The sequence below is a fragment of the Anabrus simplex genome, chromosome 2 (genome assembly GCF_040414725.1).
Source record: "Anabrus simplex isolate iqAnaSimp1 chromosome 2, ASM4041472v1, whole genome shotgun sequence".
Lineage (NCBI taxonomy): Eukaryota > Metazoa > Arthropoda > Insecta > Orthoptera > Tettigoniidae > Anabrus > Anabrus simplex.
The window spans coordinates 610,935,328-610,960,449 of record NC_090266.1 but is presented as its reverse complement, the minus strand read 5'-3'; the positions used below and the strand labels follow the sequence as shown (position 1 = coordinate 610,960,449).

Sequence of the window (25,122 nt, the reverse complement as noted above, 5' to 3'; positions counted from 1 at the left end):
AATCAAAACCTTGAGATTTGCTGATGATATTGTTATTTTACCTGAGACTGCAGAAGATCTTGAAAAGTTGCTGAATGGTATGGATGAAGTCTTGGGTAAGGAGTACAAGATGAAAATAAATAAGTCCAAAACAAAAGTAATGGAGTGCAGTCGAATGAAGGCAGGTGATGTAGGAAATATTAGATTAGGAAATGAAGTCTTAAAGGAAGTAGATGAATATTGTTACTTGGGTAGTAAAATAAGTAACGATGGCAGAAGTAAGGAGGACATAAAATGCAGACTAGCACAAGCAAGGAAGAGCTTTCTTAAGAAAAGAAATTTGCTCACTTCCAACATTGATATTGGAATTAGAAAGATGTTTCTGAAGACTTTCGTGTGGAGCGTGGCATTGTATGGAAGTGAAACATGGACGATAACTAGCTCAGAAAGAAAGAGAATAGAAGCTTTTATAATGTGGTGTTACAGAAGAATGCTGAAGGTGAGATGGACAGATCGAATCACGAATGAAGAGATCCTGAATCGAATTGGTGAGAGAAGATCGATTTGGCTAAATTTGACAAGAAGAAGAGATAGAATGATAGGACACATCTTGAGACACCCAGGACTTGTTCAGTTGGTTTTTGAAGGAAGTGTAGGTGGTAAGAACGGTAGGGGTAGACCAAGGTATGAATATGACAAGCAGATTAGAGCAGATGTAGGATGCAATAGTTACGTAGAAATGAAAAGGTTAGCACAGGATAGGGTGGCATGTAGAGCTGCATCAAACCAGTCTATGGATTGATGACTCAAACCCACGTCATTTTGTTCCAAAGATATTAACTATATCAAAGAGTGTCTACATTTTGCTGGACCCCTCTGCATTGATAAAATTTTCCAAATGTTTACTTCCCCAAATCCTGCAAGAATTGTCTTGCAACAATATGAAAATTGCTTTCTAATCTTCAATGAGCTTCTCTTCAGAAGCAGAATTGGCATTTTTTATGATTAAAGATCCTTTTCTTTTCTTACTAACATTTCAGCCCAGCTAAAAAATACCAGTTCATTTGCACAACTCTTTCTTCTAACAATTTATTTCTTATGTTCCAGACATTCCTGTAAATAAGAACTCTTCAAAGTAAATTGTAGGGATCAGATCGATACTAAGAGACTAAGTAAATTTTCCCAACTTATACAAGAAGTGTCACTGTACTGGAAACCTGGAGAAATCTTCGTCATTTCTGACGTAAAGTACGGATAGTAATATGACTGGTGTTTTGAACATGGTAGTGGATGTTTCTCTTTGCTAAGGACTTCAATACCTTATGAACTCTTATTTTAATGCTTTTTGATAGAAATCATTTGGGAAAATAGTAATTATGGTAACATGTTCTCGAACCATGTTCTTCAACAAAGTTCATCAAGAAAAGTATGAGAGGGAAAATGAAATAATAGGAAACTTTATGTAAGAAGCGCATGCAACATTTAAAGGAAAAATATTTATTGATCTTATAAAAAATATATAAATAATTTGTTCATGGTTTCACCAAAAGTTTTCTATTGTTATAAATGAACAATACAACATAATTAAAATATAGGAAATACAGCAGGACTGGTAAGACATTTAATAATGTTATTAGTTTTATCTCCCACTTAAATAATTCTCTTTCTTAGAGTTAATTTTACAGGCTGCGGTTGGCATTATACATGCTAAAGTGTGCGGAACATCAAATTTGTAACATAACACTATCATCGTTGCGTGCAAGAGAAACTTCTATAATGAACAGTAGTCTATTAAAATATTATATTACGTTCTAAATATGACCAACATCATACACCTGATTTATTTTAAGTTAGGGTGACCATGACGTCCCATTTTTAACGGGATCATCCCTTCTATCAGTTGTTGGTCCTGTTCTTGTTTGAAATACAGTCAATGCTACGATACATAATATAACATAACAATAAACTTGGTTGCAACTTTAAATGTTTTATTGATCCTGGCTCAGGCCAATGATATTTAAAGGTGTTCAAATATGTCAGCCTCGTGTTGGTAGATTTACTGGTACATAAAAAACTTGTGTGGGACAAAATTCAGGAACCTCATATCTCCAAAAGCCATAAAAGTACATGCTCAACGCTGAAACTGTTAAGGTTATGATCATGACCAAGACACATTTCCGTGATGTATCTTGCACATGTTTCTACAGTTCTTTTTAGAACATCCAAACCTTTTGGTGGAAATTCATAACTCTTTAAAGTATCAAAGAAAGACTGACCCAGATACAGGATGGGAACTGATTTACTTAGGCTAAGATTCAATGCAGAATTGATGATTTTTAACATTTTTTAAAAGAAGTTTTATAACTTTCAGAATATCTTTAAGAGTCACTATAATGATGTGAGTTAAGAACTGCAATATACCAAATCATGTTTTAGTGAATAATATATTTGTTTGGAAATGAATTATAATAAATATTGCACGAATGTCCAATTATAGGATTCACTTTCTCGAAAGACAATCAACAAAACATGCCTGAGCGTCCCTTTTTCCATTTTCAAAATCTGGTCACCCTATTTTAATTAATTCCTTTGTCACCAAGCCTTGGTTATTTACCTAAGCTCTCTCTGTGGATCAGTGGTAGTGTGTTGGCCTCCAGATTCCAAGATCGTGGGTTCAAACCTAGTAGAGGTGATAGGATATTTGAAGGGCAGAGAAAAGTCCATTCAACACTCCATGACGTACGATGTCAGCATGTAAAAGATCTCTGGTGACACATTTGGTGTTACCTCACAAAATTCAATTCATTAAAACTCAACAATGGACACCCAAGAGAGATGTAATTTATTCTGCCATCTAGTAAGGCCTGCAGTAAAATGGTACTTTAGAAATGTTGAGCAAGCAGCCAGATGGTGTCAAATTAAAATGCATGCACATGGTAACTACTGAGGCCATCCATTATTATTATTATTATTATTATTATTATTATTATTAATTTATCTAATGTAAATGCATCCAGTAGGTGTGTTATATGTAGAATCTTTGTTGATATTTTGTTATTGTGGCACATATGAAACCTAGCATCCTCTGCTTGTACTCACCTGAGCATACAATTGCTGCAGGAAGGGTGAGCTACCTTGAGATGTCGATGCCGCCAGTTGCTCCATATAACTATGAAGAAGTTCAAACTGTTTAGCCAGAAATACCAATGACTCCACACCCACCACACGTTCAGCTAGTCCATATAAAGTTTCTTGTTGGGTCAAGTCAACAACTGGAGAAACACAAGGTTCAGCAATCTGAAATAAAATGTATAAAATCGTACATTTCAAAGGCTACTTTTACCAAGGGTCTACTTTCTAAAATAAAGAAAATCCTGGTCATTTCTTCAATAAATCCTTATTTAAAAAAAAAGCTTACCCAAAAATAAATATGCTGGAAAGGTAATCAGTGTACTTACTTAACAAGATAACTTCAACAGAGTTGGTGAGTGTTTTGTGGAGTGGTATATGTCTACATTTAATGATGTACAAAAAACATAAGGATATTTGAGAAACTGAGATATAACATACCGTAAATTTTAACAGTTTTCATGCTTTCCTAAGAAACGTTTTACAATGTATTGAATCTTAGGAAGTGTTCTTGAAGACTGCTAAATGGAATGAACTCAACAATAGGCAATAATAGCCAACAATAGACCATCCTAAACATATATAGTGTTATGCAGCTAAAAATTACTACCTTTCACAAGAATGCAAATCTTTATTTCCATACCCTAATTTTTACCTCCATCTGTGAGGGAGGAAATTCTCTGACCTTCTCCTCAGTGTTAAACAGCGCTTATGGGAATGATGATACCATTGAGATCAGAGGATGCTACTAGGGCAGTAACGTTGTTTGAGGATGGGCACAGCTTGTGTTATGTTTCTGAGTTGTTAGACTGTGCTCCATCAATAATTTCACGTATCGGGAACTGGGTTCATACTCTTGCAGGCCAGGATCTGGTAGGAGGAGGTCAACTTCTGCAAGGGACGACCAGTTCTTGGGCCTTCAAATTCCCTGTGACCAGCACAATACTGTGATTGAAGCCAGAAGTCGGCTTGAACAGGTATGAGGTATGAATGTCAGTGAGTGGATGGTGAGGAGGAGGTTACGTGATGCTGAACTCTACTCCAGAAGACCTGCCAGTGGTCCAGATCTGGCGAGTCAATATTGACAGATTCGCTTACGTTTCACAGAAGACCATCGGAACTGGGTTAATGAACAATGGGGAACAGTTCTCTTCACAGATGAATCTTGGTTTAGCCTCAGATCAACAGAAGGACGAGGAAGGATGTGGAGGAGAGTGGAGAAATGTATTATCCATGGAACATTTCTTCAAGGATAGCTTCAATGGCAGTTCTGTAATGGTTTGAGTAGGCATCTCCTTGGATGCCCAAACGGAGCTCGCCTTTGTGGAAGGTGGGTCACTTATGGCCCATTACTAGATTGAAGAAATCCTGGAAGAACATGTTCTTCCTAATGCACCATTCATAGGTGAAGATTTCCAGCCAATACAGGACAATGTGTGCCCTCATGTGGCAAGATGTGTTCTTCAGTACCGTGATAAAATAGGGATCCAACTACATGCAGTCTGGATCTCAACCTACTTGGGCATTCATGGGACATTTTGGAAGAAAGGTACACAGTCATAGTCCAGACACTTTTCAGAAGCTGCAAGAAATCATTCAGGAATAAATAATTGGAGCTCATTCCTCGAGTGGATATTGTGGCACTCACCAGGAGTATGCCTCAGAGGCTCAAGGCTGTGATTTGCGCCAGAGGTGGACAATTAAATGATGGGAGGTACTCAAACATTCACCATATGTCCCTAACAAGTGTCACTGTGATTTCAGTCTCTTTAAAAAACTCAAGAACCCACTGAGGGGTGGCGTTTCCCCAATCAGAGATGCCATTCTGCAAAGCAGCGAGTTGCTCCATCAGGATATCAACAAAAAAAAGGCACTGTCACTGGTGTCCAGCATCTTCTAGCGGTGAGGTCAAAGTTCATAAAAAATGGCTGGGGACTACACTGAAGGGATGTAACAATCTGCAGGTATTGCAATAAATGGTTTCTCATATATGAATGTGTTGGCACTACTTTCCTTCCAAATCTCATATATTCTTCATTGTTCTCCTTGATGATAAATGATCAATGTTTTGTAATTTGCCAATAATCAAAAATATAATATTGAAAATTCATCTCTTTATATTCTTTCCTAGTTTTACTTCCCATAGATATTCCACTGAATTTATTGGCAGTGAAAGCAAAACTTTCCCTAATTCACTTTAGCATAGGCGAATGTACAATGTTGAAGTGAAATCTACTGACTAAATTTCAGAGATTGCTCAGGGATGTTGGAAGGGTATTTTGATATAAGGAACCCATGGTTGCTAGCAACTCAATATTACTGAGTAACTGTATTTCTTTCTTTTCTTAAACTTGACTACCTTTGTGTTTGTTTCACGGAATTCGTTTTGATTTTCGAATAAACTAGCTTTGTATACATTTCTTTTATACAAGGGGGAGGTCACTGCATGACCATGCACTACGAACAATTAGACCTACTGTGCTTCCGAGAGAGAGAGAGAGAGAGTGAAATCCAGTGTCGGTGTAGCCCAGTCTTGTCGAATAACACCAAGGGGTCAACTCAAGGCTTAATGTTCCCATCCAATGGACGAATCACCATTAAGAGAAAAATATGCCCTCATCCCCATGTGAACACTGTGAAATGGTCTGGAATTGAAACCAGGATTTTGGCAAGCAATCCAGTAATTAGAAATTGTTTATTACCACTTCTCCTACCCTCCCGGCTAACACCACTGGGACTTGAACCATGTAAACATGGTGTCAGACCGTACAGGCTTGACTTCCATACATTTACTCAGTGACAGTAACATTTGCCTAATTGCTATGGTACTTCCTGTTTAGCATAAAGTTTACACTGCAGTTCACAATCTTACCACGGGGCTTGAACTCTACCACAACAATACAAACACATTACTTTAAACAGCAAGCACAGTGGCAATTAGTCGAATTATACTGCACTGAATAAATGTATGCAAAGGCAGTTTAGTTCAAAAAATAAAAGTACCCAGGGGTTCAGAAATAAAATTACTTAGTAGTGAGTCGCCAGGAACCATGGATTACTTATATGAAAATACTTAACCAACATTCCTGCACAACCTCTTAAAGTTTGTCAATAAAGTTCAGTTCCATCCTGTATATCTGATCCAGAAAACTATAATTTTGTGATTGGAACCTTCCATTTTCAATATTTCAGTTTAATAGTTATGGTATGAACTACAGTAATAGGTAAATAATTTCTTAATTTCAGGCTGAACTGATGAAGAGGCTAAATGAACTTCCCTGCGAACAATGCATAACTGTGATCTCTCGCTCAGTATTGTATGCCAGAGCAAAGCAAAAAATCAGACTATCATTTCTCAACTTTGTGATGTAGTCATTCTATTCTCTCAGGGAGAATGTTACCTACCCTGTAGCAGAGGGGAGGAAGAGGCAGCAAAGTATCTAGTGGATTTAAAGATTATATAAATGATGATGATGATGCTTGTTGTTTAAAGTGGCCTAACATCTAAGGTCATCAGTACACAGATTATATTAAAAAGTTACAGTTATTACTATTCATACTGAAAAGTTTTATGGTTGTGACCTGTTCTGGGATACAAAACAATATTCTGACAGCCCTTACTGGAAAGTTTAGAATCACCAAAGGTTTGTAATACAGCAGAAGCTGCTATAGCGAGTACAGCATCCAGTCCAGTACAGTCCTTTTTTCTACCCCATGAAAATTCCTTTATTAAACTGCGTATTATCCCAAGGTTACAGCAAGAACCCTATCACTGATGCATATCTTGGAGGCCACTACGTAGAATATGCACTAGCCAGCGTCTTGGTAGGTGTGCTAGGTACCAACTGATGAGCCCAACCTAGCACACGAGGGCGAAACGCTGGCAATCAGGAATGAGTTAGCTGGAAAATTTATAATGTCCAATAAAAGACCATTTATATTGGTATTATAAATTTCCTCATTCGGGACAAATATTTCAGATTCCCTACGGGAATCAACATCTGTATCATCGCATACAATAGCTTATATTTTGAGCACCCCCCAAGGGTTTCCCTTTTGCAAACTTCTATGAATAGAATAAGAATGTGGCTTGTTTACAGCTCTCCTTCTAAGAACTTGCACCATTATTTATTGCCTAATTGTAGCCTCTGAAAGATGATATAAATGTTGACTCCCATAGGGAACCTGAAATATTTGTCCCAAATGAGTAAATTTATAATACCAATATAAATGGTCTTTTATTGGACATTATAAATTTTACAGCTAACTCATTCCTGGTTGCCAGTGTTTCGCCCCCGTGTGCTAGGCTGGGCTCTTCAGTTGGTAAATAGCATACCCACCAAGATGCATGGCTAGTGCATACCGTGGAGGCCACTGCGTAGGCCACTTAGAGCCACCGGCAGTGCCAATGCACTTTGAGAGACTATGTCTCATTACCAAAAATTGATGCATGTCTGGCCATCAGATTCCATGGGTCGATTTCCATCAAACATATAGGGGTTTATGTTTGAACTATGAGCTACAAGGTGATATGGTTTATAAATTGAAATTCCAACGGGTTTAGAATTTGGAAAATGTTCTGGTAGGTTCTCGATTGCCACGACTTGTTCACGTGCTATTACGTCATCGGCAACGTGGAAAAGGTGATGTGGACTGAACCCTGAATACCTGGCTGTGCCGTGCCGTGTTGTTGAGGACTCATGTAAACTCTGGCCATACCGTTACAAATATCGGACTTTATAAATTTATGTTACAGGTGACCAATGGTTCCTGGTACAATACGAACACAAACTTAAACAGAGTCAATAGAATAAAACACAGTAAACAATAATATAAAGACTAATACGAAACACTACGTTTATATGCAATGAAACAAACCACAATCCCTCATAAAACGGATGGCAAGGTCTGGTGACTGCTCGTCATCTCATAAGATGAGGGAGTTTTAGACTTCGGTACAGTTCAGCCAGGTTCACACATTCCGTAAAGCTGTGTACCATGGTAATATGATCGCCGCAAGTACACACCGGACGGGGTTCTGCTTTCAGTAAACAGGAGCGCATTACTATACTGCGGCCGATCCGAAGACAACATAATACCAATGCTTCCCTCCGAGAAGCCTGAAGGGAACTCCTGCATACCTTCGTTGTTACTCTTATTGCTCTCAGCTTATTTGGCAGTGAGGTCACTCCATCTCCCGATGGAACATAAGCAAATGTCTCAGCTGAAAGCGAATATCACTGCCAGGAACCTTCTAAGACAATGGGGGCAATGCCTCCTTGCCAGCCTTTTCAGCTAACTCATCCCCATCTACACCCATGTGGCTTGGGAGCCACATAAACGTGATTCTGGTGGTGGCATCCGAACACCCGGTCAGCAAGTCCTGGATCCGCTGCATCAGAGGGTGCCGAGGAAAACATGCATCAATAGATTCTAGCGAGCTCAAGGAGTCGGTACACAGCAGAAAGTGCCGTGTAAACGACGACTGATTCTAGATACCAGCCAACAACAGACAGGAAGAGCCTCCGATAAATCAAGGGGTCCATGTACTCCTTCAGGCCAGTGTGCAGATGCAGGATTATTTCAGGTCGTCATGGAGGTACCCCACTTGGTTATATGACAAGACAAGGAACCAAAGGTATCAAACAATCTATAACTGCTATCCAAGCATATTCCAAACGGCCATGTTGCTCGAGGGTAAGCAGCGTATAGCCGACGGTTTCCATTGTGGAATACGCAAGGATACCTTGGGTGAAGTGGCATCTGCTGCAAATTTGCAGCATAGGACAGAAGCATTTGCTGGCGCCTCAGATGTAAAGGCAGCACACCAGATTCAGCAAGCAGGCTAGCAATGGGGCTTGTACGGAAAGCACACTGTTGCTATGACAGGCAGCAGGACGCGAACTGCTACCGCCTCCAGCGGGGTTCTTAGTGGAACCTCTTCACTGTAGGATCAGAACGGACAAAAATGCCAACGCCACCGAAAGCGCAGTTAACATAATGTTGTTCTGTCAAGTATAGTTGAAAATTTCTCAAGACTGTATGATGACCTAGTCTGAGATTAGTTTCCTGAATGCAGACTATACTTGCCGAAAACTCACTAATTAGCTGATGCAGCACAGCAAGATGCCTATCATAACTGTTACAATTCCACTGTAACAGTGCCGTAGTGTGGACAAAAAGGGAAGAGTGTTACATTATAAGCGGCGGATGCTTTGAAACTTAAGCACTAACATCAACAACTATATCCGTAGATGTAGATGAAAGCTCGACGTCCATCCTGTCATCAATGGACGATGGGACTGACAATCAGAATTTCGACACATTTTGGGGGCGGGACTTCCTCCTACGAGAGGAGCGCTCAGGTTTAGGAGCAGGCGTGCCTGCTGGTGCTGATTCATACCCTCCAAATGGAGCACACGATTTCCCCTTCGCAGAAGAAGGGTGGGAGCGCCTGGTAAGAGCATTCCTCTTCTCCACATTATTTTCTTGTTTAGACAGGCTGGGAGATATTTTCCCAGCCCTGGCTGATGATCCTGCTTCCGCCGGCGTGGGCATGGCTTTCACCGACCTCTTTGTGGGCGGAGACTTGGCCTTCCCCCTGCTGTGCCGAGTTAGGAGTCCCAGCCGGCACCGACTTCTTTGTGGTCGAAGGTGGGTTGGTCCCCACCTTTGGGCTTTTACTCTTTGTGGCTTTGCTCACAGGAGCAACAGCCGCCTTGGGCGCAGCAATCGTAAGAGGTGTAACCTGAACACACTGTGCTATCTTCGTGCAGTTTAGCGTCTTGGTGGGTGCATTTATAGAATTGAACTTATGGTGAGCTTCCTGGTAGGAAAGACCATCCCGGATCTTCTTCTCACCAAGATATACTGGAGAGTTCCGATCTCGGGGTGAATGAAGACCAGGGCAGTTGTATGAAGTTGTGCATTCTTCTGTGCCGTGAGCTCCTCTGTCACATGTACCACACACAGGCGGATTCGAGCAATGAGATACCATATGCCCGAACCTCCGGCATTGATAGCAGCGCATGGGAGGTGGGATGTATGGCCTCACATAGCAGTGATATGTTGTTACCTTGACTTTTTCTGGTAACACTGACAATTTGAAGGAGACAATGAACACACCCATGGCAACGTCTTCGCTGTTGACTTTGCGCGTAATGCGCCGGATGTGTGTCACGCCACGGTGCTTCATGTCTTCCATCAACTCGTCATCAGTGTTCAAGATGAGATTGTGGTGGAAGACAACCCCGCAAACCAGACTCAAGGTTTTGTGCTCCTCCACTTTGACGGTAATATCGCCAAAGGGGTTGCACTTGAGCAACCGATCAGCTTACAAGGCAGTGTGCGTCTTTAGCAACAAACTACCGTTGCACATTTTTTTCAGTTCTTCCAGTTTGCCGTAGACACCTTCTATGTGCCTACTAAACAAAATAGACTTTACCAGCTTGAAGTCACTCCCATCAGTTCTAGTAGCAACCAGAAACCTAGGGAAGCTGGATCCCATTCCTTCATGCTGTACTTGTTCCCGGAGGGTTGAACCCCTCAAGGAATCAAAAGTTTAAGATTTCGGTGGGGGACCACCTTGGGCAGGCTGAAGATGTTTCGAAGCCATGCCCAAAATCATCCTCCCTGAATACCACCCACTCCGATCAGGAGCCTCTGTAGCCGAACCAAACAGCCAAGGCAATACCCACCTGGTCGTAACAGGTATTGCCCAGGGTCCGCTGTTAGAAATGCCTAATACGGCATGACTGAGGCAATAAGCACTAGGATTCCCTTCCTCCAGTCACCAGCAATAGCATGCACCCCTTAGCGTGTACAGAGTATAAATATAAATATAAAAATAAAAAACAATTATTAGTAATACTTCCTTCTGGCATTCGGCTGTGCAGGGACCTGTGTAGTCAGGCAGATACTACTGCGCGGGTACATGACGCTCCCACCCGACGTGAGTTTTGGGAATACAGTTGCGCTTTCGGGCATAGTCGCACATGTAAGAGGCCCATCTCCGAGCAGCACACACGTCAAGAATATTGAATTGGTCTGCAACTAACATACATTACATACATATGCCTTTCAGTGTTCAGTCTGCAAGCTTCTGAGAATTTACTAAACGTCGCCACAATCCTCGATTTGCAACTAGTGTTGTGGCTTCATTTAGTTCTATACCTCTTATCTTTAAATCGTTAGAAACCGAGTCTAACCATCATCGTCTTGGTCTCCCTCTACTTCTCTTACCCTCCATAACAGAGTCCATCATTCTCCTAGGTAACCTATCCTCCTCCATTCGCCTCACATGACTCCACCACCAAAGCTGGTTTATGCGTACATCTTCATCCATCGAGTTCATTCCTAAATTAGCCTTTATCTCCTCATTCCGAGTACCCTCCTGCCATTGTTCCCACCTGTTTGTACCAGCAATCATTCTCGCTACTTTCATGTCTGTTATTTCTAACTTATGAATAAGATATCCTGAGTCCACCCAGCTTTCGCTCCCGTAAAGCAAAGTTGGTCTGAAAACAGACCTATGTAAAGATAGTTTCGTCTGGGAGCTGACTTCCTTCTTACAGAATACTGCTGATCGCAACTGCGAGCTCACTGCATTAGCTTTACTACACCTTGATTCAATTTCACTTACTATATTATCATCCTGGGAGAACACACAACCTAAATACTTGAAATTATTGACCTGTTCTAGCTTTGTATCACCAATCTGACATTCGATTGTGTTGAATTTCTTACCTACTGACATCAATTTAGTCTTCGAGAGGCTAATTTTCATACCATACTCATTGCACTTATTTTCAAGTTCCAAGATATTAGACTGCAGGCTTTCGGCACAGTCTGCCATTAAGACCAAGTCGTCAGCATAGGCCAAACTGCTTACTACATTTCCACCTAACTGAATCCCTCCCTGCCATTTTATACCTTTCAGCAGATGATCCATGTAAACTACGAACAGCAAAGGTGAAAGATTACAGCCTTGTCTAACTCCTGTAAGTACCCTGAACCAAGAACTCATTCTACCATCAATTCTCACTGAAGCCCAATTGTCAACATAAATGCCTTTGATTGATTTTAATAATCTACCTTTAATTCCATAGTCCCCCAGTATGGCGAACATCTTTTCCCTCGGTACCTTGTCATATGCTTTCTCTAGATCTACGAAACATAAACACAACTGCCTATTCCTCTCGTAGCATTTTTCAATTACCTGGCGCATACTGAAAATCTGATCCTGACAGCCTCTCTGTGGTCTGAAACCACACTGGTTTTCATCCAACTTCCTCGCAACGACTGATCGCACCCTCCCTTCCAGGATGCCAGTGAATACTTTGCCTGGTATACTAGTCAATTAGATACCTCGATAGTTGTTGCAATCCTTCCTGTTCCCTTGCTTATAGATAGGTGCAATTACTGCTTTTGTCCAATCTGAAGGCATTCATGTTTGTGGGTTACTGTAGTCACGTCCTAGTTCGTGAACCATGGGCAACGGCTGAGTGGCCTAGTAAGTGGTCCTGAGAGTCGGGATACCAGTTGCTATGGAATGGGAGTGGGCATCTCGGACATATTCTGAGTCGTGGCCCTCCTTGTGCTCAGGCGGCTAGGACTATACAATTCACCGTGGTCCATAACCCGTTAGAGGAGAGATCTTCACTTGGACTATGTGCAAGTAGGGCAGCATCCTGCTTCATGACTTTACCGAGCTCAGAACACTTTAAGCAAGCCTCGGACCTATGGGAGTAATGGAGTCCCACTCCCATTTGACAGGTGAGGGACTCCTTGGAAACAACTTGGCGAACGAAATGGAATTCGATGGGGAGCTATCAATATTAATGGGGCTTATGGAAGAAAGAGGGTAAAACTGCAACTAACACACAAAAAAAACCAAAAAAACAATAGAGCCGACCGATGGCCACATGACCCTTTTAGCCTTCTATGCCAGGCAGGGATTACCTGTATATGTGTTCAACCCCTTCAATCTACAGGGGGTCCAACACATTGTACCAAACCACAATCCGTGTCCATGCTTAGGTCACCCCTTTTAGTCAACTCTTACAACAGGCAGGGGATACCGGGGGTGTATTCTACATCTGTATTCCCCACCTACAGGGGGTAGACAATTTGTATCAGAGTTGTCTGTATTCTTGGAGGTTATGGACCCATCATTTCCCAGATTGCATGGTAAACAAGTAGAGTGTTTACACTATGGAACAATTATCAGACCCACATGGAAAAAGACTGAAAAGTGGTTTGACACTAATGAGGATGAAATTACGGTCTACTTTACCCTCTGCATTCTGATGTCCCAGGTTTGTAAGCCTTACATCCAATTATATTGAAGCAAAGATATATGTATCGAAACCCAAATTTTTTGAGAGACAATGAGTAGTCTAAAATTTAAAAGCTTCATCCTGGGTCAGTATTGAACTTAGAATAACAAAAAGCAAAATAAATTGCAAAAGGTTCACCTTTTTAATACAAAATAATTATGTTGTTCAGGTTGAATTACAACATTTTAATTCAGTTACTCGGTACCGGTTTCGACGTTGTTAGGCGTCATCATCAGCCGATCTTAGAACAGGGCAAATATACAAGAAATATTCACAATATACAATACGATACATAACACTTAACATGTAAAAGATCAATAATTAGATAAAATACAAGAAATGATTGTGCTTGAAGGCAAAGGCCCTCTACTTATAACAAGACAAGATCTTAATAGTCAATGTAAAACAATGAAAATGAAAACACTTAAATGTTGATTTCTGATTAAGTCTCTGCCATGTTTTAAAACTTGAGGTCATGTGTGACGTTAATAGTCACGATGTTAATTGACCTTTATGTAAAGGTTTTAGTTTAATGCTTGAATACACGTGTTTTTTTTTTTTTTTTTTTTTTTTTTTTTTTTTTTTTTTTTTTTTAGTTCCTCTGTGGAAGGAAGGGTCAATTGTGGAAAAACACATCCGTGAGTACCAACATGTTGAATCGAATCTTCTAGATCTATAGTGTATTGTAATTGACCAGGTGGAGCATGTTGCAAGCAAGGTCATTAAAGATATTGTATGACGAGAGTTTCCCAGTCCAATGCAGGACCTGAAGCGTAAAAAGAGATAAGGAACCCGTTAAAAAATGAGAAGATTAAAAGAGGAAAATAAGAACAAGAAAGTTGTCGTTTAGTAAGAGACTCACCTCGTTCGGCTTGCTGTAAGGTACGGAGTGTGAAGAGGAACTGAGGGCAGGGACATGGATCAAGGGCAAGGTATAAGCTTAGGTAGGAGGGAGTGGGGGTGGGGAGGTGAGATGGGTCTGAGGGAGGGGAATGAAGAGCGAAAGTGTGAGTGGAGCCGGGAGGGTGTTGCGATGGGGGAGCATACTGTGAAAAGGTGTTGTGTGTGACACGAAAGACCAAGCTATTATTTGGAAGTTTGATGTTTGTGAAAACTGTAATGAGAATGTTAAAAAAACTTTAGGTTCAAATTTAGGTAGGAATTGAAATACTGATTCAGATGTATGTAGCAATTTTCAGTGGTGTCAAGTAAAGGGCCTTTACTTAATGTTTCCAATATCTCTATGTCTTGATCTATACTAATAAATTTGTGTTTTAAATCATGTACATGTTGGCCCACTGCGGAAAACCTGTTGTACTTAATTGCGTTTACATGCTCCTCATACCCGAGTTTGATGCTCCATCCAGTTTGACCAATATGTGGACAATTACAGTCATTACAACAAAACCTCTAGGCTCCTGATTTAAAAAAAAGGGTTGGTTTTGTTTACTGAAGTGGAATTATGCAAGACCTTCGTATTTCTGTTGTTGGTGCAGAAGGAGATGTTGACGTTATGTTTTTTAAAGATGTTAGTGATACTGTATATGTCTTTATTAAAGGTAAATGTTGAAAACATACTAGGGCTAGGTTTGTCTTTTTCTAATGTTGATTTAGGATGATGTCTGAATTTGTTAATTATGAGTTCAATAAATACCTCGTTAAAACCATTAAATCTAGCGATAGAGTGAATGATGTTTAACTCTTTATTTAAATTTACTTTGGTCATACGAAATTTGAAGGCGCGATCGACCAAATGATCGTAGGTGGCGCATTTATGGGTTTGAGGGTGTGATGAATATTGTCTTATCGTTGTCGCTGTATGGGTAGATTGTATGGGAAGGAAGAGGGAAGTCTGGTTATTGTTAAATCTAAGAAGTTATTTGATCGGTTAGTTTCTGATTCTAGGGTGAATTTAATGTGAGGATCTGTACTATTAAGATTTATAAGGGTGGCCGGCGCATCAATGGTGTGTTCATCAAGAATTATAAAGGTATTATCAACATACCTAGCCCACAAATGTATGTTTGCAAATTTATCATCTTTTTCTACAGCCGTATCTCCAGAAAATCTAAATAAATATCGGCTAAAATGCCCGGGGCCAGTGACCCTATCGCTAAACCTTCTTGTTTGTAAATGACATTGTCAAAGGTAAAGTAGTTGTTGTTGATTAATAATTTTAAAACTCTAGTAACACCAATGAATCATTCACAGAAAGAAAATACATCCTCAAACTTAAAAAAAGAAAATCAAAGACAGTCAACTCATCATCACAAAAGCAGACAAGGGAAATACAATGGTTATCATGAAAAAAAAACTGGGTACGTTGGGAAAACAAACAAAAATTTCAGCTAGATTTTTTCAGTTAGTAGGAAGGACCCAACTCAATCAATCCAACGTAACCTAAAACAGACATTGAAGAATACTTATTTTCTTTCTACCAAACAAGAAAAACTTAGATTAACTAACATGAATCCGAGTTTACCGACTGCAAAAGCACTACCAAAAATTCATAAGGCCGATGTCCCCATCTGCCCAATAATAATATTATAGGCCTAGCCCCTTATATAAGCTATCTCAATTTATTCAGAAATTTCTCAAGAAACACTACAAATTTTCTTCTAGCAAAGCCATTAAGAACACTACAGAATTAAATGAGAAGCTAGATAGCTTTTAACTTCAACCCTACCATTCTCTGCACTCTTTTGACATTGTCAATATGTATCCGAGCATAAAAACTAACAAACTTTTTCTTCTCATTGAAAGGAACCTAAATACAAACAGCCAGTTAAGCAAACTTGAAATTCTCGATTTCATGTCCGGTTTAAAATTGTTAATATCGACTACTACTTTACCTTTGACAACGTCATTTACAAACAAGAATGTTTTGCGATGGGGTCACAGACCTCCGGCATTTTAGCCGATATTTATTTAGATTTTCTGGAGGATGTGGCTGTTGAAAGAGATGATAAATTTACAAACATATATTTGTGGGCTAGGCATGTTGATGATACCTTTATAATTCTTGATGACCGCACCATTGATGCGCCGGCCACCCTTATAAATCTTAATAGTACAGATCCTCACATTAAATTCACCCTAGAATCAGAAACTAACCGATCAATTAACTTCTTAGATTTAACAATAACCAGACTTACCTCTTCCTTCTCATACAACATTTATAGAAAACCTACCCACACAGCGACAATGATAAGACGAGATTCATCACACCCTCAAACCCATAAATGCGCCACCTACAATCGTTTGGTCGATCGTGCCTTCAAATTTCCTATGACCAAAGTAAATTTAAATAAGGAGTTAAACATCATTCACTCTATCACTAGATTTAATGGTCTTAATGAGGCATTTATTGAATTACAATAAATAAACTTTTAATGTCCACCTATTCAATACAATAATAATGTTGTTATACAGATGTAATTGAAACTGAGCTGCACCCCCTCCCTTACCGACAACCAACCTTACCATAAAACACACACGTCAGAAGATTCGAGGCGTGGACCGCGACTAGGAAAGGCCAAACACAGCCCTGAACTGGAAACGGTCCCCATCGAGGGCACAATTTGGACATGCAATAGCATTCCTACCGTCAGGGCATCTATCACTATCGCTACCAGACACGAGTGATGCATTAATCTCGTCAATACCTTCCCTCTTTTCTCTCTCAAGGTTGGAGATTTCCCCGGTAAAAACTTCGCTTTCATTACTCATGTCTAAAGCTTTCTGACTTTCCATATTCTAGGCAAGGTTCAGTGGTAACAAACATGACACACACATGCAAATGGTCACAGGCACATAAATTATAAATAACACTCAGGATAAGGTCAGAAAATACTGGCTTCACAAGGCTAAATCTAGGGAAAATAAGGACTCAATATATCAACATAAATCACCAGTTCTACCTCGTCCGATCCTTTTTCAGAGGAGATATCCTAGTCGACCTTGCATCTGCTACCATTTGAGCCGCACCCCCTCCCTTACCGACAACCTACCTCACCATAAAATACACAAGTCGGAAGATTCGAGGCGTGGACCGCGACTAAGAAAGGCCAAACACACCCCTGAACTGGAAATGGTCCTCATTTCAAAAAGTAGAACAGGAATGAGACCAAAGCTACCAGCAATAAAATCCCAACTAAATTTAAATGAGGTTTTATTGATATAATCAAATCAAAAAGAAACAAGAAATGAAGCCAGCAATTTAAAACAAAGGATACGTACATGTGCAGAGCTCATCCAATTGAAGTCATAACACTAACATGTGACCACAGCTTTTCCAAACACCAAGCTTAAATTATTCATAAGACGGGCTCACCGTCTCAATTGCAATCTCGCTACATAATGTGGTAATGTGAATACAATCCACACGGATCAACTCGGTCTTTCTTTCCACGAGATTAATAGAATTCATTATATACGCGTCTATTTAACTTCCACATCGTCACAACAATTACCACACAGATCAATGCTCTCACGCGGCATGGAGAAGAAAAAGGGGTCCAGAGAAGGTAAAAATATGAAGTGAGAGATCACAACATAGCACAGACTAACATCTCTGGACCAAAGGAATAAAATTTAAACCCAAAGAGAATCACAGGCAAGCACATAGCCTGAATAAGAAAATAACATGGCAGCCTCGTGCGGAGCAAAAGGCCGTGATAGAAACCAAGGCAAAATAAATATCACCGTGCCGGCAACAAACATGAGGCTCAGAAACAAGATTAAAATATAAAATGAGCTGACCAATACGTCATCCTTTCTCTCCTTTCACTCGCCAGCACACACCCAAACATTCAGACATTGCCGGTATCGGCAAACAATCTGAGCAGTTGCTCCAGTTAAGTTGAACACAATCTCATATAGTATGACTCTCATGGTCACACACAAAAGGTCTCACATATGTCAGAGATAGCGTGCACGGCGGAGGCAATTAGCAGTAGGATAATAGAGACCCAGTGGTCACACATAAACCCATCAGCTCACGCACTCCGTACGACATGAATGGATCTCTGCGTCAACACGCAGGGCAAACATTCATTGATGGCGAAAAACTTCACAATGATACAGATGTTGATTCCCACAGGGAATCTGAAATATTTGTCCCGAATAAGTAAATTTATAATACCAATATAAATGGTCCGTTATTGGACATTATAAATTTTCCAGCTAACTCATTCCTGGTTGCCAGCGTTTCGCCCTCGTGTGCCAGGTTGGGCTCATCAGTTGGTACCTAGCACACATACCAAGACGCTGGCTAGTGCATACCGTGGGGGCCACTGCGTAGGCTAATTGTAGCCACCGGCAGTGCCAAAGCACTATGAGAGACTTTTGTCTTTTTACCAAAAATTGATGCCTGCTTGGCCATCAGATGATACAGATGTTGATTCCCATAGGGAATCTGAAATATTTGTCCCGAATGAGTAAATTTATAATACCAATATAAATGGTCCTTTATTGGACATTATAAATTTTCCAGCTAACTCATTCCTGGTTGCCAGCGTTTCGCCCTCGTGTGCCAGGTTGGGCTCATCAGTTGGTACCTAGCACACATACCAAGACGCTGGCTAGTGCATACCGTGGGGGCCACTGCGTAGGCTAATTGTAGCCACCGGCAGTGCCAAAGCACTATGAGAGACTTTTGTCTTTTTACCAAAAATTGATGCCTGCTTGGCCATCAGATGATACAGATGTTGATTCCCATAGGGAATCTGAAATATTTGTCCCGAATGAGTAAATTTATAATACCAATATAAATGGTCCTTTATTGGACATTATAAATTTTCCAGCTAACTCATTCCTGGTTGCCAGCGTTTCGCCCTCGTGTGCCAGGTTGGGCCCATCAGTTGGTACCTAGCACACATACCAAGACGCTGGCTAGTGCATACCGTGGGGGCCACTGCGTAGGCTAATTGTAGCCACCGGCAGTGCCAATGCACTATGAGAGACTTTTGTCTTTTTACCAAAAATTGATGCCTGCTTGGCCATCAGATGATACAGATGTTGATTCCCATAGGGAATCTGAAATATTTGTCCCGAATGAGTAAATTTATAATACCAATATAAATGGTCCATTATTGGACATTATAAATTTTCCAGCTAACTCATTCCTGGTTGCCAGCGTTTCGCCCTCGTGTGCCGGGTTGGGCTCATCAGTTGGTACCTAGCACACATACCAAGACGCTGACTAGCGCATACCGTGGGGGCCACTGCGTAGGCTAATTGTAGCCACCGGCAGTGCCAATGCACTATGAGAGACTTTTGTCTTTTTACCAAAAATTGATGCCTGCTTGGCCATCAGATGATACAGATGTTGATTCCCATAGGGAATCTGAAATACTTGTCCCGAATGAGTAAATTTATAATACCAATATAAATGGTCCATTATTGGACATTATAAATTTTCCAGCTAACTCATTCCTGGTTGCCAGCGTTTCGCCCTCGTGTGCCAGGTTGGGTCCATCAGTTGGTACCTAGCACACATACCAAGACGCTGGCTAGTGCATACCGTGGGGGTCACTGCGTAGGCATCAATTTTTGGTAAAAAGACAAAAGTCTCTCATAGTGCATTGGCACTGCCGGTGGCTAAACTTCACAATGTAGTGCACGTTAATAAAATCAATCAGAGACCCAACTAACATCATAACTCAATCACAATAAAGACAACTAGCATGCAGCTCATTCATGCAGCAGAGCAGAAGGATGCGTATCAATCAGTTAGGGACGATAGCAAAGAATGTCATAACAGCACCGTAGAAATAATATTAATACAAGGATTCCCATACCTGTAATATCAATAATCAAAGTAACAAGAAGGATGGTAGTACGGGTCAAGTTTTAATCTATTGAAAACCCCTGTATGGCATAAAAATGCCACTCCAATCTGCGTGGGGTCCATGCTTATATTCCACACACATAACAATGCAAGGAATCGCTCCAAAGAGATAAAACTACTCTCTCGCCGAAAGAATGATCTTCCGTGCTCATGACTAAGGGAGCTGTCCTCTCTGGTACAATCGTGGAAACACTTAAGTCAATTGAGGTGAGGCCGATACAAGCTCTTTGCAATATGAGAAACATAATTTTTATGAACATGCCATATTAGCATGGCTCACAACATACTAATACAGTACTAGTTTCAACGCATTTTTGCGTCATCTTCAGCTGTACAAAGAAACGGAAAATAAGCAAATTATATAAAACTCATGATAGACCTTAAAATTGTGCATAATATAAAACCCTATGAAATCTACAATAAAAACAATGACACCTAATAAAAACTTATTGAACAAGTAGAAGACTTGCCAGTCAAACATATACTGAACAGTTCTCAAGTTAATTGATGTCCCTGTGGACATACAGTAGTAAGTTCATTAAATTTGGTGAGTGGTTTACAATAATAAAAAATTTTGTGTCCATTCAACTATGGTTCATAACCTGCAGAGTCATCTTAAAAATCGTGAATATTGCTGGATAAAATTTAGGTGTGACGGAATTCTTCTATATCTAAGGCCTATGAGGTTGAAACATATGAATAGCTCCTTAAGGTGTATATAAGATCTATGTTTCTCAGTTCAAATATGGAACCTGTGAAAAATAAATAAAAAACCACTATTAACGATTCGAAGCAGAAAGTGTTGAGGCTCTACTCAATAATATAAATGTATGCAAGACTCACCTCATATGGCACAAGTAATGTGCAGTAAACAATGAACAGCTCGAGTCAGGTATGCACATCTGGACAGGACAATGGACGGGCGATAGGGGTAGGCCGAAGCAGGGCGTGTGGGGCAGCCGTGTGGAGGGGATCTGATGGGCGTGGACTACGAAACGAATATTGGGAAAACTTGTTGCGTATAATACATAAAATTAAATTCTTGTTTGGAATTTGAACATTTTTAAAAAAATGCTATAAGGAAATCAAAGAGAACTTTCAGTGTCTTAGATATATCATTTAGATTGAGATTTGCATTGAAATACTGGTCTAGATGGATATAACATAATTCAGTATCATACACCAATGGTCCTTTACTTAAAGTCTCTAGTATTTGAATGTCTTGCTCCAAGCTTGTGAAATTATGTTTTAATTTATGGACATGTTGCCCTACCGCACAGAATCTATTGTATCTCACAGCATTAACATGTTCAGCGTATCTTATCTTGAAGTTGCGCCCAGTTTGCATTTATTGAATGCATAATTAACAAATTCAGACATCGTCCTAAATCAACGTTAGAAAAAGACAAACTTAGTCCTAGTATGTTTTCAACATTTACCTTTAATAAAGACATGCAGCATCACTAACATCTTTAAAAGAACATACCGTCAACATCTCCTTCCGCACCAACAACAGAAATACGGAGGTCTTGCATAATTCCAACACCTTTTTAAAATCAGGAGTCTACAGGTTTTGTTGTAATGACTGTAACTGTTCATATATCTGTTAAACTGGACGGAGCATCAAACTCAGGTATGCGGAGCATGTAAAAACAATTAAGTACAACAGGTTTTCCGCAGTGGGCCAACACGTACATGATTTAAAACAAATTTATTAGTACAGATCAAGACATAGAGAAATTGGAAACGTTAAGTAAAGGCCCTTTACTTAATACCACTGAAAATTGCTACATACATCTGGATCAATATTTCAATTCAAACCTAAATTTGAATGACATTTCTGAAAACCCTAAAGTTCTTTTTTACGTTCTCATTACAGTTTTTACAAACATCAAACTTTCAAATAATAGCTCGGTCTTTCGTGTCGCATGCAACACCTTTCCACGGTATGCTCCCCCACCGCAACACCCTCCTGACTCCACTCACACTTTCGCTCCTCATTCCCCTCCCTCAGACCCATCTCGCCTCCCCACCCCCACTCCCTCCTACATAAGCTTATACCTTGCCCTTGATCCATGTCCCTGCCCTCAGTTCCTCTTCACACTCCGTACCTTACAGCAAGCCGAACGAGGTGAGTCTCTTACTAAACAACTTTCTTGTTCTTTTTTTCCTCCTTTAATCTTTTCATTTTTTAACGGGTTCCTTATCTCTTTTTACGGTTCAGGTCCTGCACTGGACTGGGAAACTCTCATCGTACAATATCTTTAACGACCTTGCTTGCAACATGCTCCACCTGGTCAATTACGATACACTATAGATCTAGAAGATTCGATTCAACATGTTGCTACTCACGGATGTGTTTTTCTACAATTAACTCATCTTTTCAGAGAGGAACTTAAAAAAAAATTAAAAAATAAATAAATGTGTATTCAAGCTTTAAACTAAAACCTTTTTAAAAAGGTCAATTGGCATCATGACTATTAACATCACACATGACCTCAAGTTTTTAAACATGGCAGAGACTTAATCAGAAATAAACATTTAAGTGTTTTCATTTTCATTGTTTTACATTGACTATTAAGATCTTATCTTGTTATAAGTAGAGGGCCTTTGCCTTCAAGCACAATCATTTCTTGTATTTTATCTAATTATTGATCTTTTAAGTGTAAAGGGTTATGTATCATATTTTATATTGTGAATATTTCTTGTATATTTGTCCTATTCTAAGATCGGCTGATGATGACGGCTAACAACGTCGAAACTGGTACCGAGTAACTGAATTAAAATGTTGTAATTCAAACTGAACAACATAATTATTTTGTATTGAAAAGGTGGACCTTTTGCAATTCATATTGCTTTTTGTTACAATGAGTAGTGTGAAATGCCTCTACATATACCTTGATGCTTCAAGATTCACCACACAAAATCTTCATTCTAACATCGTTGTTGTTGAGTACAATTATTTTGAATGCTTCACTGAAAACTGTGTGTGAAAATTCTGGTTGCTGTTCCATTTATAACATTTATTTCAGAATGGTGCACAGTAGTTTTGACCGTGTGGCTTACTCGTGTGGAGGGCGATTTAAATCTGATTTCTAAGTGAGTGTGCGGGACCATTAAACCTGAACTCTCGCTATAATGGACTTCTACTGTACTTATTTTATAGCACTGAAAATGATTGAGAAAATATACTTCCACAAAAACTTCATCGAGCGAAGCCTTTAAACGCGCTATGGCTATGGGCCCAAGCTCTGCATATTGGGGACGTGTGGGTTCGAACCCCTACTGTCAGCTGTCCTGAGAACGGTTTTGTGTGATTTCCCATTTTCACTTCCAGGCAAAATACCACGACAGTTCCTATTCAGAGGCCACAGCAGATTCCTTCTGTCTCCTTACCCAATTTTCATTTGCCAGGATTCATTTCATCTTCATTAAATCCTCAACTGAGGTTGGCATCAAGAAGGGCACCTGGCCAAAAATATATGCCGTATAAATTCATCCCAACTTATCCCCGACCTGTGTCATGAAACAGGACTAAAGGGTAGATATACTTACATGAGAACTTCATCCTCCTTAACCCTTCCTTGCAATTACATTTAAATGATTAAAATCTACCTGTATAACAGCAGCAGTAACAATAATAACTGAATATTACAATTTGTAATTTCTGGAATGATGGGAACAGCATATCACTACATTGGTGCTCTGTACATATTATCGTCCCACAATGTTGTACCTTGATCATCAAACCAATCAAAGTCAACTTGACCTGGTGAAGAGCAAACCACAGAAACAAATACACATTCACGAAACAATAAACTCTGAAAGAACTTGGTGATAATACTGTTACTTTATGTGAAGAGCCACAGGCTGCAAGGTAAATACATCTTTAATATTAATGTGGAGTTATTATTAGACAATACAACTACCAGGTAACTGTGAATATCTGCCACTGCAAGACTAGTTATCAAATAATATTTCATTTTCAAAATATATTAGCAAGAATACCAAGTGAGATTTCCTCTGAAAATTAAAATCTGCCTTGACTGCCTGTATGGTATAGTCGGATAGATGCTAAAAAGATTTAATAATAGGTCATGCCACTCAAAATGCTTGTGTCAATATACCAACCAGTAAAAAACATTATACAATGTGTAAGAAGGAATATTGGAATATATCTGGCTTGAGATCGTATACAGTACTGTTGGATAAAGAAGAGTGACCATCCTAAAGCATGAGCAAGTTGTTAAAACAGAGTTTATCAAATTTCTCTTCTTTTAACAATGATTTTACAGAGGAAATTACAGTCCACATTTAGAGGTCAATGAATTCTTGAGTCCAATGGTTTATGGTACATGTTAAAGCAGGGCTGGCACCTGCCTTGTGTAGCGAGAGAAGTGGCAGCGTGGTATCAAGAGAAGAGGAGATAAAGGTTAGCAGTCTGACCACATGTCAGTAGCACTGTCGCCTTGGCAGTCAGTCATCAAAGAGGTTTCAAGAATGTGAAGGGCTCAAGCCCTACTTCGAATTACTTATTATGCTGAACGATCAAAGATGGAATGTCAAGTGGTGGAAAATTAACATTTCTGACATATTCTTCTGTTTGAGTTCAACAGAGGAAGAGCAAAAGCTGGCTCGAACCATTTGCACTGTGTACAGGAACGAGGCTATTGGGGAGCGAACAGCACGGAAATGGTTTAAACATTTTAAACGTGGTGACCTTGACATGAAAGACGATCCACATTCAGGAAGACTGTCAGCTTTCGATTAAGGAGAACTCGATGAGTCAATTCCTGCTGACCCACATCAGTCAAGCCCAGAATCAGG

The 25,122-nt window shown here is 39.9% G+C and overlaps 1 protein-coding gene across 1 annotated transcript in view; it reads right to left on the bottom strand.

Annotated features, from left to right (window-relative positions):
• Vps50 (vacuolar protein sorting 50) overlaps window positions 1–25,122 on the bottom strand; it is a 323,674-nt gene that overhangs the window by 57,383 nt on the left and 241,169 nt on the right. Inside the window, exon 14 of the mRNA XM_067141007.2 lies at window positions 3,079–3,276. Coding sequence (XP_066997108.2) covers window positions 3,079–3,276 — 198 coding nt within the window. The remainder of the gene's footprint in view (window positions 1–3,078; window positions 3,277–25,122) is intronic.